This window comes from Aythya fuligula, chromosome 4 (assembly GCF_009819795.1).
Source record: "Aythya fuligula isolate bAytFul2 chromosome 4, bAytFul2.pri, whole genome shotgun sequence".
Taxonomy (NCBI): Eukaryota; Metazoa; Chordata; class Aves; order Anseriformes; family Anatidae; genus Aythya; species Aythya fuligula.
In genome coordinates this window covers 34741805-34758182 of record NC_045562.1, presented here as the reverse complement: position 1 = coordinate 34758182, position 16378 = coordinate 34741805, and the positions used below count along the sequence as shown (strand labels likewise).

Genomic DNA, 16378 nt, shown 5'->3' with positions numbered 1-16378 from the left:
TCCCTTAATACGTATACCTCTGTAAAGCAATATGCATGTGTTACTACCAATTATCCCTCGTGCATATTTTGCTGTGGCTAGCATATTAACATAAAAATTCCACGACAACATTCATCAGCAGAATAATAAATGCAGTTTCATCTCAAAATCTTTGTGCTAATTTCACATCCTGGTAATAACATAACACACGCATCCAGCCAACACATCCAATGTAGGTTCAAAAACTTTTTTCTAGAATATAGCATCCATACTTACCTCCACAACTTCCTTATCGTTCAGTTTTATAAATGTTTTAGCAAAAACAAATGCCTAATATGTTCCTAGCAGTTTCAAGGCTTACATTAATATTTGTACTAAGAAACTCCAATTATGCACACTGGAAATAAAAACGTATATATAATCATTTTAATGCACTGCACTACAAGTGGTGCACCTAATTACACATGGCACAAATGCAGAGCTGTCTCTGCAAAATGAAAGTAAAAGAAAGGCAATGAAAGCAACCACTCTACAGTTGTTCAAGGAAAAACATGCCTTTTTATCTCAAAGGCAACTTTTTTTCAATGTAGTGGTCATCACAGCAACAAAATTACTTTATTCTGTTTCTCTGCACTTCATGTCAGAGTTGGAGATTTCCATGTCCCTCTTTTTCTTTGACAACCCTACACTGATTTAAGCATATGTGGTCATTCTCAGGTGCCTGTGCAAACAAGTATTTCCTCCGTTTTGCAAAAGCTTGTTAGAATGGCTTCTTTCTTTGCTTTCAGAATAAAGCAGTTATGCAGTACCAGTTATAATTCCATGTAATATTTTACACACACATAGTGTTTCATGATAAAAAAAAAAGCCACAACTAGAACATGTAATACGAATAAAAAGTGACCCACGAAGTGCAGGGGCAAATTTCCCACTGACTTCAGTGAAGGTTGGATTTATATAATATAAATGATTCTTATTAGGTAGAAACATGTGCACGTACACATACTTCAGGAAAGTGATGCACTGATTTTAGAAAACATAAGATATGATTTATACTGCAGTTACCTCTGCTTCAAGCAAACAAATCTCTGCAGTCTGAAGCAAGACAGGAAATACCTACAGGGAGAGAAGACAGTGCCTGTATACCACTGCCCTTCCCTGGGAGGTAGTGATCTGCAAGTGTATTTTTAACTGATGGCAAAGATACCAGCAGTCTATTCTCATGTGTGCATTATTTAAGGCTGAATGAATAGAGTGCTTCTAAAACAAACTCTGCACCAAATGTGTTCATCCACAGAAATGTATCAACACCTTCGAACTCCCAACTAGTTTCTAGGTTTGTAACATGGTCAGGAACTATTTAAAAGTTTTGACAATGCTTTTGAATAACAGCTTAAACCCAGATATTTCCTTTCTGCTTGGAATGTATCATTTGTGCAAATATGGCCGTTTAAAAAACAAGAAGACAAATCAGAACAGTCAGAAACACTTGGAAAGTAATGCCATGCCCCTTTACAAGGCAAGGTCCACTGAGTAGTCTCAGGAACCCCTACGTAGCAGGGTTCACCTTTCTCAAAATGCTTACTCAGTCTCCTAAAAGCATCCAGCCCCTAAGAAGTCTGGTAATCTATTTTGCTAGACACGTTAAAAGTACAAGCTCTAGCCCCATTTCAGCATTACTCCAGCCCCATCCTTTGCAATACCTATAGCTCATTGCGCCCATGAATCACTGATAAATGAGAAGTTTTACGACTGAACTTACTTATGAACACTATGACGATCAAGCTAAATTTGTCAAGGTCGATATTTGGATTGGCAAAAGTATCACAGAATGTGGTGTAGATGATCATCAGGAGCACACAGCTGCTGATAGCGCCAAATGGAGGCTTCTTCCTTTCAAGCCAGTCCCTGATGTATCTTCGGACAATCTGAAACACAGAAATCAACAGGTTGCCTCTTTTCAAAGATGCAGGGAGCCAAGTTGGGCATCACAAAGTGAATCTGACAGCGGAAAGACACAAAGAGAAGAGAGTAATTTGGATGACGGCCACAGTGGATTTCAAAGCTTCCCTGCCACACAACTCTTCTTCTGGGGAATTTAACATTTGTAGTGCAACTTCCACTGGGCGTCCATAATGAGAGTATATTTTCAAGTACATTCAAATCCATCCTTAATCATGCCAAATGTTCTTTGCTAGCTGTCACCGAGACATGCCCATTAAGCCTCCCCAAAGTTTATCTCCTCTGCTGATACTAATGGATGTATGTAATTATCACAGTCCCCTTTGCATCAACAGACAATTCCAAGTGCAACTTTGGGAATCTTAAAAATCTGACATCTTCAGGAATTTCATGACGGTAGATAATCGAAAGTGATCCATGGAACATTTTAATATTTAAATAGCTAGCGATGCACCAGAAGTTTTTAATTAAATTATAACTCAAGCTTGAAAAGCAAAAGTGCATGTGTTGTGGGAGTTTAAATAATTCAAACTCTGAATATCTAGAGTTTTTGTAAATCCAAAGACAAATGCCATTTGCACGCTTTCAGAATACAAGAATTAACACATGAAAACAAGCAAAACTACTCTACTTAGCCTAACTTTTGCAATTTCAGGAAATTGAATCTGAAGTTGTTTTTCAAGATTTTTTTTTTAGAAACAACTATAAATTTTAAAGGAAATTCAACTTTCAAATTATGCCAAACACAACAGGACTACGCATCAGCAGATACAATACATCTATTTCAGCCCTGCCTGGGGAGTCGCTTTCATTTTTTCTCTTCACTTTATATGGTTTGAAAAAACTTTTTAAAGCTTTTCTCATATAGCTGTGACTTCTGTTAATTTTTCAGCGATCCCATTATCTTGCCTAATTTCTCCTGAGACTTCCCGATACTCTCTGTTACCATACTCTTTCAGAAATAATAGCACAAGATCCTGAAACAACTCTACCAAGAAGGCTCTAAAGGTGTCTCATTACCTTCCCATAGCGGTACCATTAATAAGCAACACCCCTATCAGTTTAATAATACAGAGCGTTTTAGAGGTATTCAAGATTAATATCAAAACATCGTCACCAAAGCTACCACAGGACCTTTTCACACACTAACCGCCAAAGCCACAGGATTGACCTCAGAGCCGTCAGCTTTCCTCACTGCCTTCCCAGCTTGTTTGCAAATCTCTCAGCAGAGAAGTCCTGTAAGCAGCTATCCCGGTAACCACGGAAAATAGGCTTGGTAAGCCACATGGCAGGGCACCCACTAAAAACTTTGTGTGTGAGATTCACAAAAAGCTAAGCAGGCTGAAGCCCAGTGCTCACCTCACAGTACGTGTAAGCTTCCTGCTGATGAAGAGTAAGAGATTTACAGGAAAACACACAAAAAGCTCAGCACCTCAGTGAAAACACAACTTTAAAATTTCACACTTGCCAGATGTTAGAGAACACAACTCAGTGATACAGCCAAACTTCTGAAAGAGCACTGAGAGGAGTCCAGCAGGCAGCTCCCTACAGGCCAGCAGGTAGGAATACACCGCCACGCTGATGGAGGGGAGCCGGGACAGCTGCGTGCAGAAATTCAGTGTGCAGCGTGACAGAGATCAACCAGGAAGACCAGATGAGCCTATTCTGGACTTTGCAAGCAATAAGCACAGATTTTCACCTCTAAAGTGAGTGTTTTCTAAGGAAGCTAAAAATAATTCCTATTATAACTTAAATTAAGGTCAATTTGGGGAAAAAGACAAGCTAGGTGAGACCACACATTCATGGTCTTTTCACCGTGCTCATTAATGAGATGCTGAAAAACGAAAAGTTATGGTTAATTATGCCTCAGGTATAAGTAACTGGAGGTATTTATTATGAGACCTATAACCTTGTGTCTGTACAAGGTATAAATATAATGTGCATGACAATATGAACTTCATGCACGTATTTAACGCAGACAGATGTATAAGAGAAAGGAAAAACATTTTAAAGCTGCAAGTTGTACTTCCTCAAAATCTTCAATCAGCTGACACCTTCTTTAGATAGCCACCTTCACTGAGTCTGCAACTATTGTGAATGAGCAAGCATAACTACCACTATGGGTTTCTTATTGCACTTTATATAAAACTACAACAACAACAACAAAAAAGACGTAATCAGATTCTGAAGAACTGAACTGTGGCTTTAGAAAATCATCAGATCAACCCAGTGTCATGCTACACATAGATTGTAAAAACACCGTTAAGTCCATCCTCTCTAACACTGTATCCAATACCTTTTGATTCTCTCACAGGTTCAAAAAAAATCTAGAATTTCAGAGGTGGATTCAGCCTATGATCATTGATTCTACGTAACCCAAATTCTTATATAATTTAAGAGGAGAAAAAAATAACCCTACAGGTATTTGTAAGAGCTCAACTAGATTTTTTAACAGGGAAGCTCATGTCAGCTGATTCATTTTGACTGAAAAACAATCTATTTGTTACTTATTCATGCCCTGCAGAGTTGTTTGAGGACAAGGATACTTTGAAAGCCTTTTAATTCTTAACCCTATAACTTTCCAGTGTTAAAATATAGGAGCTTAAACAAAACAAAACAAGCTTATTATTTCACTACACATCTTGGCAAATCCCAAAAATACAACACAGACAACACACACTAGTACAGAGTCAGCCAGGGAACCTGGCAGCTCTGTGGCGACAGCACACACTGACAACAAGTCTAATAGAGGTTGAAAAGCCACGAACAACACAGGTTGAAATGATTAAATAAAGAACCTGCTAGGTAAAGTTGGAGCCTGGACAGAAATGTTAAGCTTCATTTGTCTGCAAACAGAGAGAGCTACCACAATGATTTTTGCATGTTATGAGCTGTACTAAATACGCCAGACTCGAGCACTATGCTGGGGTGCTGCTTCTTAGTTGAAATGATAGATCCCACAATTTTGAAGTAAACACCACTACAAGGGGGGACAAGAAAAGGACAAGCACCAGAGACAAGCACTTGAGAAAATGTCTGAAGTGATATTCCTGTGAACAGATGAACTCACAGCCTGGAGCAGAAATGTGAAGGACTGACATCCAAAACAGATGCATCAGACTGGCACACTGATGAAAAAGAGCAAAAAGGACAGTACTCTTTAGATGCAATAAATCCATGGATCCTAGTGAAAGGGAATTCCTCACATAAGAAATGCAATTAAAAAAAAATGCATTGTTACGGGACGGGAGAAAGGGCAGAGATGTTGGAAAAATAATCACAGTGAAATATAAAAGCATGAAAGTCAGGTAGTAACTAAACAAAAATGTGTCCATCAGGCAACCACCTCCTGCTGCCTTGGTCCTGGTAACCTCCAAAGGTTCTTGAAAAGGCATTGGCTCAAATTCACTTTGAAGCACAATTCCAGGCTCAAAATTTCCTCTTGCACTGAATTTATTTTCCAGCAACAACGGAATGTAATAATACATGAATTAACAGTCATATGTCCATTTCAAATTAGCTCTTCTACCAGAGTGGTTACATCTAGAGTATTTTTCCTCTAGACTGCTCGGTATCCTGCCATACCTTCTTGTTCAACTACTCTTCCCAAGCAAATGGACTAACTGCTCATCTGCTTAATTCATTTAAGGTGCCCTGTACAAACACGATCTGCTCTTCCAGGAAAGCAGGTAAATAAGATTCATCCATTAAAAAAATCTTACATGAAAATAGTAGGAGATACATTATAGAAAAACAATTCACTTATCTTATTATACCTTCACAAGCCACACTATATACCTAGAGAAATCCATCAGTAAAATACAGTTAGACTGTTTCCACCTGCCTGCTCACAGGCTGGACAGGCAAGATTTTTTTAAAAATGTAATAAGCAATGTAATTCATTAATGTTCATTATTAATTGAACTAAACAGAGCAAGGAGCTTTTTTCCCCCACCAACAAATATGCAATGGAGCCATCTCTGACATATGTAATAGAGTACATCTTTTAAAACCTACCTAGATCTTTAACTTTTTTTTTTTTTTTTTTTTTTTTTTGTAAACTCCTGAAATGACGAACTAGGGGAAATGGTTATGAAGCCACTTTTTCTGTTCCTACAAGAGTATATCTTGGTATTTGTATCATTATGCAAAGTAGTTTTTTTCTGAATTTATCTATTCTTGGGGTTTAATTTAGCCTTTAAGAGAATTTACAACATTTTTACTGCACTTTTGCTCCTCTTGATTTTTAGCTGTTGGTATGGACTTCAAAATACCTGGACAAAACACCTGGGCTTTAACAATTCAACAAAGAAATGCAAGCCACTTCTTCCTTGTGTTGAAATGCACAAGGAAACAAGCTGAACCAATGCTGGATTTATCACTATCCCTAAATGCCGCAGTTACCTTATTTACTTTGTATTTTGAGGTAAGATTACTAACTCACTCCTAACTATTACTTATAGCAACAGAACTTTGCAAAGCAACATTTTCTTTTGAAAAGCTATAAGCTTGGCTCAAAGGATACCTGTAAGAGTTCTATGACTTCTCAGCAACCCTTCTTACATAGTGACGGCGAACTAAGAAAAAAGTCTGCACGGAATACTGGGAACTACTGCAGTAAAGCTGGAAAACATGAAAGGGGGGAATATACTGAAAAATTAATAAAGAAAGTGAACAAAGAAGGCAGAGATTGTGAAAACCACTAGGAAGCATTAGATACTGGGATAGAAGGGAGATTATATGGGTTGTAAGAAATAATATAGGTAAGTTGCAACTTCTCAGATTTATGTTATGTCATAGCCCTCCATGCCTCCAAGGTCCGTATTGCAGTTCAAATGCACAGACCCTTTTTCCAGAGCAGAGCCCATATCGGTGCAGCCAGACCCTGCCAGGACCATCTGTCTGGAGCAGTACCTGTGTCCAGGTGCGCATTCTCACCTACTCCTGTATGTTTTCATACAGGCCCAAGCTTTGTACCAGCTCACCCACCATTCTGTAGCTTCTAGGACATCAACAGATGTCAGATCTGCCCTTATTTTAGAGCATGCAATCTAATTTAGTTTTTCTTTTCTGAAGCTAGGAAAGAGAATCACAAAATTATTTTTGCAATCTGGAAAGTAAATATTTACATTATTTGTTTTCTTTCCTCAGCTTACCAAATTCCTCTAAAAGCTACTTCATTCCATTTTTCCCATCAATTTACTGCCAAGAGGTAACTCCTGACACGTATACACCTTCAAACCAAGCTTTATAAAGCCCATATGAGGCCATTTTGAAAATTAACTTTCACATTTTGGAGCAATTTACAACTGTTGCTTTAAAACATTAAGAACAGATGCAACATGGCAAGAAATGTGAAGTGAGTCTGTAACAGCAGTGCGTTACTTTCTTCATATTTCTGTAGGGATTAGGTTCTGTTCCCTCTTTGAGTCAAGTGTCAGTAGGGAATGCACTGTGGTACAAACGTTTATCTGCCACCTCAGTTTTCTGCAACAAGCTTCCAGAAGCACTCGTTTCCCAGGACGGCATTCTTCCTCCTCCTCTCCTCCCTGCAACTCCCCAGAGTCTGAAGAAAAAGCAGGGTTGCTTCTGTATAAGTTACAAGAACAAAAGCATTTGACACTGCTCCCTTTTTATGACAGTTTCTTTGAGTATTGTTTCCCCTCTCCACAATATACAAACATTATGTTTGGTGAATGGTTCCTCCTGCTCACTAGTAACTGCTACATGACCTTCCCTTTTGATTTCTTATTCTTTAAAAATAAATCCATTGCTAAGTCTTTTAGCTTCAATTTCACTGACAACTTGTATTGCAACGTAGAACTCTTTTTAAATTGCATTTATAAACACACCTCCAAAACGCTGAGAGGGTTCCTCTGGAACATTCTGGGCAATGACGCAGAAGGCACTTAAAATCCTTTACTTGTAGAACATCAAGATTTTTAGTGTGACTACGTTCAGCTAGGATTTCTGTTCAACTGACTTCATTTTATAGATTTGGGAAGAAGAACTACTAGAATCATAACATTAATTTTAGCTTTAGTTAAGGCCTGTTTAATATGAAGTGCCCACTTTACGCTGGCAGACAAATTACCAATGGGGCAACTAGAGAATGCATGAATGATAATGTACAGACAAGCTTTTTATTATTTATTCATAGAAAACAGTGGGTTTTGGTGTGCTGCTTTGAAAAATGTTCAAACTAGTAGAATATAATGAAAGCACAGTGAAAATTCTATTTCATTAACATTTAATCATAAATCGCTCTTTAATATAAAACATAAAATAAGTCTGTCATAAGCACTTAGGTGTAGAGAATGGAGAAAGTCTGCAAAACGGGGAAAGGAAATATTGCAGTGGCTTTCGCTGTTCCTGTTATCTGCCACTTCAGAAGACAAAAGTAAGCACAGAAACAACAGTCTTCAGCCAAATTCTCAGAGCTGGTCAGGAAGAAACCGTTTTGACATTTTATGAAACCACACATTTTGCTGCCTAAAAGTATTACCAACACCTAAAACCAAGGAAACAATTATTTTTCTGCAAAATGACAGCTCAGGACAGCAGCAATCTTCATCAGACTTTACAGAACTCTGCTGCCCAGAAAAAAAAAAAATCAGAACTTTAAGATACCAGAAGAAATTCAAAAATCTTATCCACGACGATCTATTAAGCATGTTTGTTGTGTAACAAGTATTCTCAAATTCCCCTTAGAGGTGTTCAAGAGTGGTGCACAGTAAGTTCTTACACACTACAGATGTTTAAGGATTATAGCACATTAGGTCTTTATAAAATACTATCGATTGTATCTTTCTTTGAGATCTCTTCTCAGCGGGATCTTATTTTTAACTCTGTAAAAACAAATGCAATATTGTGCTATCCATATCAACTTGCATAATATCATATTGCCTACTACCAAAACACATTTATAGACGCAGCAGATGCAGGCCACTGCAGACACCCCAAACATCTCTGACCAAGAACAGAGTAACCCTCCTCATTGAAGACAATGCCTCAGCAACCTGTGAGCCTTGGTGGCTTCCAGATAACACAGTGTCTTCCTTCTTTACCAGTTCTCTCTTTAACTATCAAATGGCAGTCACCACCTGAGCAGAGGCTGTACCTGCAGCCCTTTACACATTTAATTGTCAGAGGCTAGAAAAGCATGTTTGACTTCTGTCAACAGCAGTCTTGCCACATGCTAAAAAATTGTTAGAGACAGCAGAAAGCAAGCATCGATTACACTATTGTGACTTCTTTCTACCAGCCATCATTAAAAAAAATCTGACAAGTCAGCCAAGCAACCAAAACTCTAGATATGCTTTGCCATAAAGCAAATACCACCACAAAACAAATGTAAAAGCATCTCCTCATCTGCTTTGCTCATATCCTTGGGGGCTGCTCAAACAGGCAGCTTTGCAGCCTGCTCAGGAAATGAGCATTTAGGCAACACAGGTTTTCCCAGAGGCGAGATTTTTTAAAGGAAAATAACCCCCTTAGAAAATGCTCCCTTTAGCAGCCTCCTCTGTTTTACACTGATGTGGAGAGAGCTTAAAGCCTCTGTTGATCACAGCTGAGTTCGGAAAGGTGATGAGCAGTAACCCTCCTCCAAGCAGGCAGCTTCCAAGCTCAGTTTTTCCCAATCAAGCTCTTTGCTACTAGGGAACCTTAACGGGCATCCTCGTGCTGACTGTGCTGCTGAACAGCGTGGCTCTGCGAGGTAAGGAATTGAGGGCATGAAATGATAAATTAGAAGTAATTGCTGAAACTGTCATTCATGAATTGTGGGCCATTATCTCTTAATGCATCTGGAATCCCAGAGTGAGCAGCCTGTGATTCACAAAGCTTTGCTACGTTGCTACACCACGCGTTGTGCAACAGTCCAGGAGTGAGTGAGCAGTGGTCCACACATGAAATGCACAGCCTCCCACTTAATTCAAAGCAGATCCGTGCCACCTCTGGATCAAGAGTAATCTGACATATCCCCGCACCTCCTGATGTTAGTGCTTTACTTGCTTATTGTTTTTCCCTGAGTTACTGCACGTTACTTTTGGATATCTGCCTTCAAAAATGGCTTCTATTCCCATCTGGGCAGGTTGGTTTACCTTCGTACAGTTCTACATGATCAAGACAATCAATGCAAACTATCCTTGGCATTTCTTATCTGCAGCTACCCTTAGCATTTCCTCTCTTCCATATCCTCTAAATAGATATAATCAAGCAGAGTAACTTTCAAAACAAAGTCTTTATGTTTAGAGGAAAGTGAGCTATTTCTGTTCATCATTTATTTCCAGATGCTGCTTCGAACAATTGTAAAGGAGAATCATACTTCTGTTTCTTACTGAAATGTATTCAAAAAAAAGTATTCAAAATGCAACTGAGTTACATAAGCTCAAAAGATTCTCTATTTTCTTTCCTTTTAGTCTTTTTCAAAGCTCCTAAATCACATCTGTTCCCGGTTAAGTCTCATCACGTTTATGATTTTATATTTAAGATCATTCAGAGTATTTGTTTTGTATGCTTACTGCTCAGTTCTCCACTACAGATTCCAATGTTATTTACCTATATATTTTAACCATGCTTTGCATTTCAAAGCCTGGTTTGGGCTTACAAAATTAAGAAAGCTCCTGCTGACCCCAGACCAAAACTCTGGATTCCAGAGACAGCAACAGTACTCCTCTGGAACTACTGGCATATTCCTCTGATGTTCTCTCAATGCATTCTGAATGCCTGGGAACAATAAATACCGACAAGTATTAAAGATTTAGGCTCCAGGTGTTTTGGTATGCAAAACCAAAAAATATATAGTGGACACTTCTTATGATTTTTGGTCTTAATATAGCAACTTTCCACCATGAAGTGAAAGAAAAGACATAATATTAATATTTCTGAAAAAACATATACCACAGACAAGTGTTAGAGAAAACCTTATATTGTAATTAGTATATTTGCACTTGGTGAAATGTTTCAACCATACACCATGAAAAATAAGGCCTTGTGTTTCAATATGAATAATGCGTAAAAAATGAAATACTGAACAGCTGCTCATTCCATGAATACCCTCCATCCAGTGTTACAAATGATGGAGGAGTCATGTAGGAAAAAATAGTTTGCAATTGTACAATTACCACCCTTATCATAAAGGATATGCTAAATGGCTCAAGCAGCCTTAATTTTACTATTTCTTAACTTCTGGCTGTTTAGCTCTTATATATATATATTTAAGGTAGAGAATTTTTGATTCCTGTAATTAATAGCAGATACTACACAGGGAGAACTTCCCTCATCATCCAGGCAAAGGGCATGTGACAAAAGGACTATATAGTATTCTCAAAGCTCATTTGTATGGAGCTGGAATTTCTCACAGTCTGGGCTGCCATTTTTCCCGCTTTATGTTCACAAACTCCCTTCTCTATATGCAGTAGTGTATGTTTGTGGTAGTGAGGGACAGATGCTCAATCTCCACAAAGATCAATGTGGCTCCAGGGAGTACTGTAGCATCTTTTCTCTGATATTAGACTTCACTATCCTGAGGCTGTTTCCTATGTGGAGCACACAGTGTTGCCAGTCTGTCTTTAAGATCGCTTTCTTTATCTTATTTTTTTAAATAAGGATGTATATTCAAAAGACATACCTGTCCAATAATAAGGGGGACTACAACAGTCATAAACAGCTGCGAGAATATAGATGTAAAAGGCACAGAGGAGGATGATCCAAGCTACAAAATAAAAACATACCATTAATATTCAACTTTTTCTTAGTATCTACAAGTACATAGATATTGCATGCTAACATGCCTTTATTTTATGCATAAAAACTTGGAAGTATGTGCACACGTTTAATTGTTAAGTCCCAATAAAGCATTTGGTATTCCACAATACAAAAGCAAAACAATCCCTGGTTGATTATTTTATAACCTCAAATGATAGTTCCATCAAATACTCATTTACTTGAATCCCTACTACACACATATGCAAAGTAAAGCATATAAGCATTTGTAGGATGATACTCTAAAAAAGACAGGGAGCAAACGTCTTCCTAACTAAGCAGTTAATTCAACTAACCGTACCATCTATACAAATATCAAGCAAGCAAAAAAAAAAAAAAAAAAAAGTGTCATTATTTTCAGAATAAAAATAATAGAAAAGTTAATAGTGAAGATATTCAGTTTTTATTTCAATGACATTAAAATAAGAGAGATCTACTGAAGGCATATTGCTATTCTCTCATTATGACAACTAGACAGTGACAGGCTTTGTTTTCAGACAGGTGATCTCTTAATTACTATTTTAAAGCTAGAACTGTGTGTGTTATATTTTTTAAGACGCAAGAAGGAAAGATGAACCAAACAACGTTAGTGGGATTTTTTTGCAACTTAGTTCAGGAAAATTTGGGAAAATACTATTTTTTAACATTCTGACTGGAATTATTCTATGCTAGATCATTGAAAAGTTTCATGTAATTTCATTTAATACATCTTTAACAGCAATAGAACATACACTAAGAAACATATACTAAGACAACTGAAACAGCACTGTCAGAGCTTCCTCAGACAACCTTGGTTCAGGAGGAGGGTAAATGATATTAAACTGAGGATTTCATAGATCCACATTATTCTACATTTTGCACATCACCTTAACAATCCTCAAAATGAAAACAGAATTCAGAATCATTCCTAAATTATGTTGATTTCCTACAACATTCTCACACAGACATCAGTCTCATAAATTACGTTCTGACAGCACATTACACTTCTGACATGTGTCTTCCTTTCAAAGCCACCTGCAGGCATGATAGACAAGGTGATCACACAGTCTAGTCACTTCCTATAACTCTGCCTAGAAAAAATCAACATATGCCCATAAAAATGGGTTTGGCATAAAAACATTCTTCAGAAATTCAAAGACCAGGACAAAAAAAACCCAGAAGTTTCCCATGGTGAAGCACTTCATTTTATTCAGAAATGTAAAACTATAACCTGTATCTAAAGAAAGTCATCTGAGGAGTAAAGGGCAGTTAGATCACTGTTGCAGACTTTGTATGTACTGCCTGGGAGAACAGTGTACACACCAGTCGGGCTGTGTATGCATGCAAGCTGGACTCTTGGTGTACATGGGTGGCAACTGAATTGGGAAAAAATACAGCATTGAATTCCCTTTCAGCACCCTAGGAAATCATGCGACTTTGAGTGGGACCAGACAAAGTCTGTTCTCCTGTAAACATACTCCACCACTTTCTTTGATAAGACCTGTTCTGAATGTACTCTAGGTAGAGAGCCCTAGGCAGAACACCCAGGGTAGGACTGTTTCTTATGTGTTACTTTGACTGGCAGCACCAGGTGAGATTCAGCCTGGCCATTTAACAAACTAGAGCTCATCTGTTTCGTGCACAGCCCCACCATCCCCAGCTGAGGGATGAGGGTGCAGCAGATGGCTGGAGAGGAGCTGAAGATAATGTCACTGCTGAGGCTTTCAGTCTGCGAGCAGGGTGGCAAGTGAGAGCACCGAGATTACAAAGCCTAAATTCCCATGGTGGCAAGAGGGAGAAGTGCTTCCAGGGGAAGACTTGGATCACCCACACAAGTACCTGAAGTTAGACAGTACTGGTATCTCATTCGCAAGGGACATGGGGCTTGTCTGCATGATTCCTTGCAGAAAGCAGAGCATCAAAATGCCATCACAGCACTCATGTTTGAATTATTGTAAGGAGCTTTTGAAATTTTAAAAGGTTCATAGTTTTTCAAACTGTATTTGGACGCTTTTTTTCCTTCTGTATGCTGAGGAGTTAAAAGCATTACTTACTGTGTATTCAAAGAAGCTTTTTCAAGTGAAAGTGAAGATTTTTAAACTTTAAAATCTGCCTGAGTCACAGAGGAGAGAATCTAACCAAGCAGTCCACATTCCTTCATGGCTTCACGAAACTGTGACACTTTGACAGTGGCTCTTGTGCATTTTTATAAAAGCATTGATTGGACTTCTCTGTTTTAAAGTTTTATGCTTAGTGGGTGTTTAATCAGTTTCTAAGTCAAGAATGAAAAGCTGTTTAACAATGTAACACACTGCTGAAAAAGGCAACCGTTCAAACATCAATTGTCTTGCCAGATTTTTTAAATATTACTTCTAAAACAGCATCTTCAAGTTATCATGGATTTGTAGCACTGGGTATATATACAGATAGACATATTTTTACACAATTAGAAACTGAATTATACGTACTGTGGTCGGATGCTAAAGGAAACCACTCATATCACAGATTGATTTCCTTAAGATAAATTCTCTTGGCAAAAAAAGTCAAGTTTTGTTGCTTCTAACATGACTCCTCCCTCTTCTGGATGCTCCTACGATCACACTATTTTTGATCCCATTTCAGTTGTGTAGTTGAGAATTCCATTTTTCTGGAACAGAGTGGAGCTGGTTTCTTTCTGGGGTCCCAAAACTCTGCTACACAACAGACAGGCAAAGAGCAGCATGTTTGCTCAGCTCCATGTCCCCTTCCTGCACTGCTCTGGTGTTAGACTTCCCTGTCCCGTCTACGGCACTGACATTATTTATTCCTCAGGCAGATTTCTGAATTCTGCTTCCCTTCTGTATATTGTGATAATAACTTCAGTGGGCTGTTTGTTTTTTGGTAAGAACATGAGACAACAAGCCTATAAAAACTCCTGCATCATCTTAATCTTAAATCTACTCCCAGAGAAAGACACAGGAGATAGATAAAAGCTGAAGAAAAAAATAAGGCAGGAACTTTTCAATCACCTAGAAGAAAAAGAATTTTTAACTCAGCCTCTGGACATCCAGAGGCTAACCATGAGGAATCGCACATGCACAGGGAGCTGCAGATAACGGATGCAGAACTTGACCAAGAACTGCCTCGGTGTTTGTAGTATGAGAACTCATCAGGCTCACAAATGTAAGTGTCCCATGGGATCTCAGGTGCTGCCTGTGTTCCAGACTTACTTTGAACTTGGCTCTGCTGGTCCCATCCATTATAAGGATGAGCAGTGACCATTTAGGAACAGAGGAAACAAAGTTCAATGTAATGTTGATCAAACCTTTTTACACATTTACAAATTCAAATATTCTGTCTGAATGAATAATTATGACTTTACTCGGGTTTTAGTGGGATCAAGCTGAGGTCTGTACTGCATTTGCTGTCAAGAAACAAACAAAACACAAAACAAACAAAAACAAACAAACAAACAAACAAAAACCCTAGATCTTCCACGTTGCACTGAAATTAGCACTGTGTTAAAATATCTGTTTCTATTTGGCTGCCCTCCTTGTTATAACAACATCCATGACTAAATAGAAAACTTTCATCACAGGGAATAAACAAGCCCTGTTAAGAATGGCTGTAGGAACATCAACAGATTCAAGCTGATGATTTACAGCTGTATAGAGAAAATCTGCTTGCAATCTCGAATGGAAATAAGACATACCATTTTATCCAGTGATCAAAATTTTTCATGCCAGCATACTGTCATGCCAGCCCTTGTCTATGCTTATTTTAAAGAGAAGTTTAATATTGTAAAGTGATTGTCATGTTCTAATCTGGATAGCAGCATTTCAGTTAAAAGTCTATTAATGAGACCGACCTGTTTGAATAAAACTGTTTGAATACTATAAATAAATAAATAATTTAATTAATTAATTAATTAATTAATTCTGAGTATTCCTTCCTGTGGGAAGGAACAGGCACTTTTTACTTAACTATTCTGAGTGATTTCAGAAGGACAGCTCACATGAGCAGGGACTGGGCCTTCTGCAAGTATTTGCTGGATCTGGCTGTAATAAGAGAGAATTCCAGGGACACCTTTCCAAGCAACTCAGACAATTCTGTCCCCATGCAGTACTTCAAACCTCACCTGCAGCATTCTTGCTAATTCAGTCTCAGACTTTTCTTCTCAGCAGACTTTTCAGAAAATCAGATTATTTAGTAGGCTTATTTATGAGTTCATGGTAAAAACCTTGGCTTATCCTTAACTGATAGGATGTACTCAATTGGTTGTGGTAAAAACAAAACCAAACAAAAGCCTTGCTTGCTTAACACTGAGACAATTCCACTTCCAGGCCTGACTGCCTGCACAAGCCAGATGCCCCCTCCACTCACATCTTTCTGGCAGACTGGGCAGGTCTCACAGCGGGTGTTCCCATGTCTACAACTGCCACTGATTCAGAAGAAACCGACCTCCCACCAGTCATACCAAATCATAATCCAGTGTCACATGTGTTGCACACATTGAGTCCACTTCAGAGGCAGCTGTCCTCTGGGACCTTACTCCTCCAGTGCTCTCCTCTAATTAACATGTTTCCTCAGATTGTGTCTTTGTACTCTAAAACACTGTCAGCCAACTTCAGCCTCACCATTTGTTAAGAACAGACAAGGAAGTAAGGTAGGGGTGAAAACAGGACTGAACTGTCAGGGAGGATCACTGGCTGCT

General features: G+C 38.4%; 1 protein-coding gene across 1 annotated transcript in view; it reads right to left on the bottom strand.

Annotated features, from left to right (window-relative positions):
- The window catches only part of LOC116488959 (sodium/bile acid cotransporter 7), a 48824-nt gene that overhangs the window by 23146 nt on the left and 9300 nt on the right, over nucleotides 1-16378 (bottom strand). The window contains exons 2-3 of the mRNA XM_032186966.1: nucleotides 11573-11656; nucleotides 1742-1907 (exon numbers count right to left, since the gene is read on the bottom strand). Coding sequence (XP_032042857.1) covers nucleotides 1742-1907; nucleotides 11573-11605 — 199 coding nt within the window. The 5' untranslated portion in view covers nucleotides 11606-11656. The remainder of the gene's footprint in view (nucleotides 1-1741; nucleotides 1908-11572; nucleotides 11657-16378) is intronic.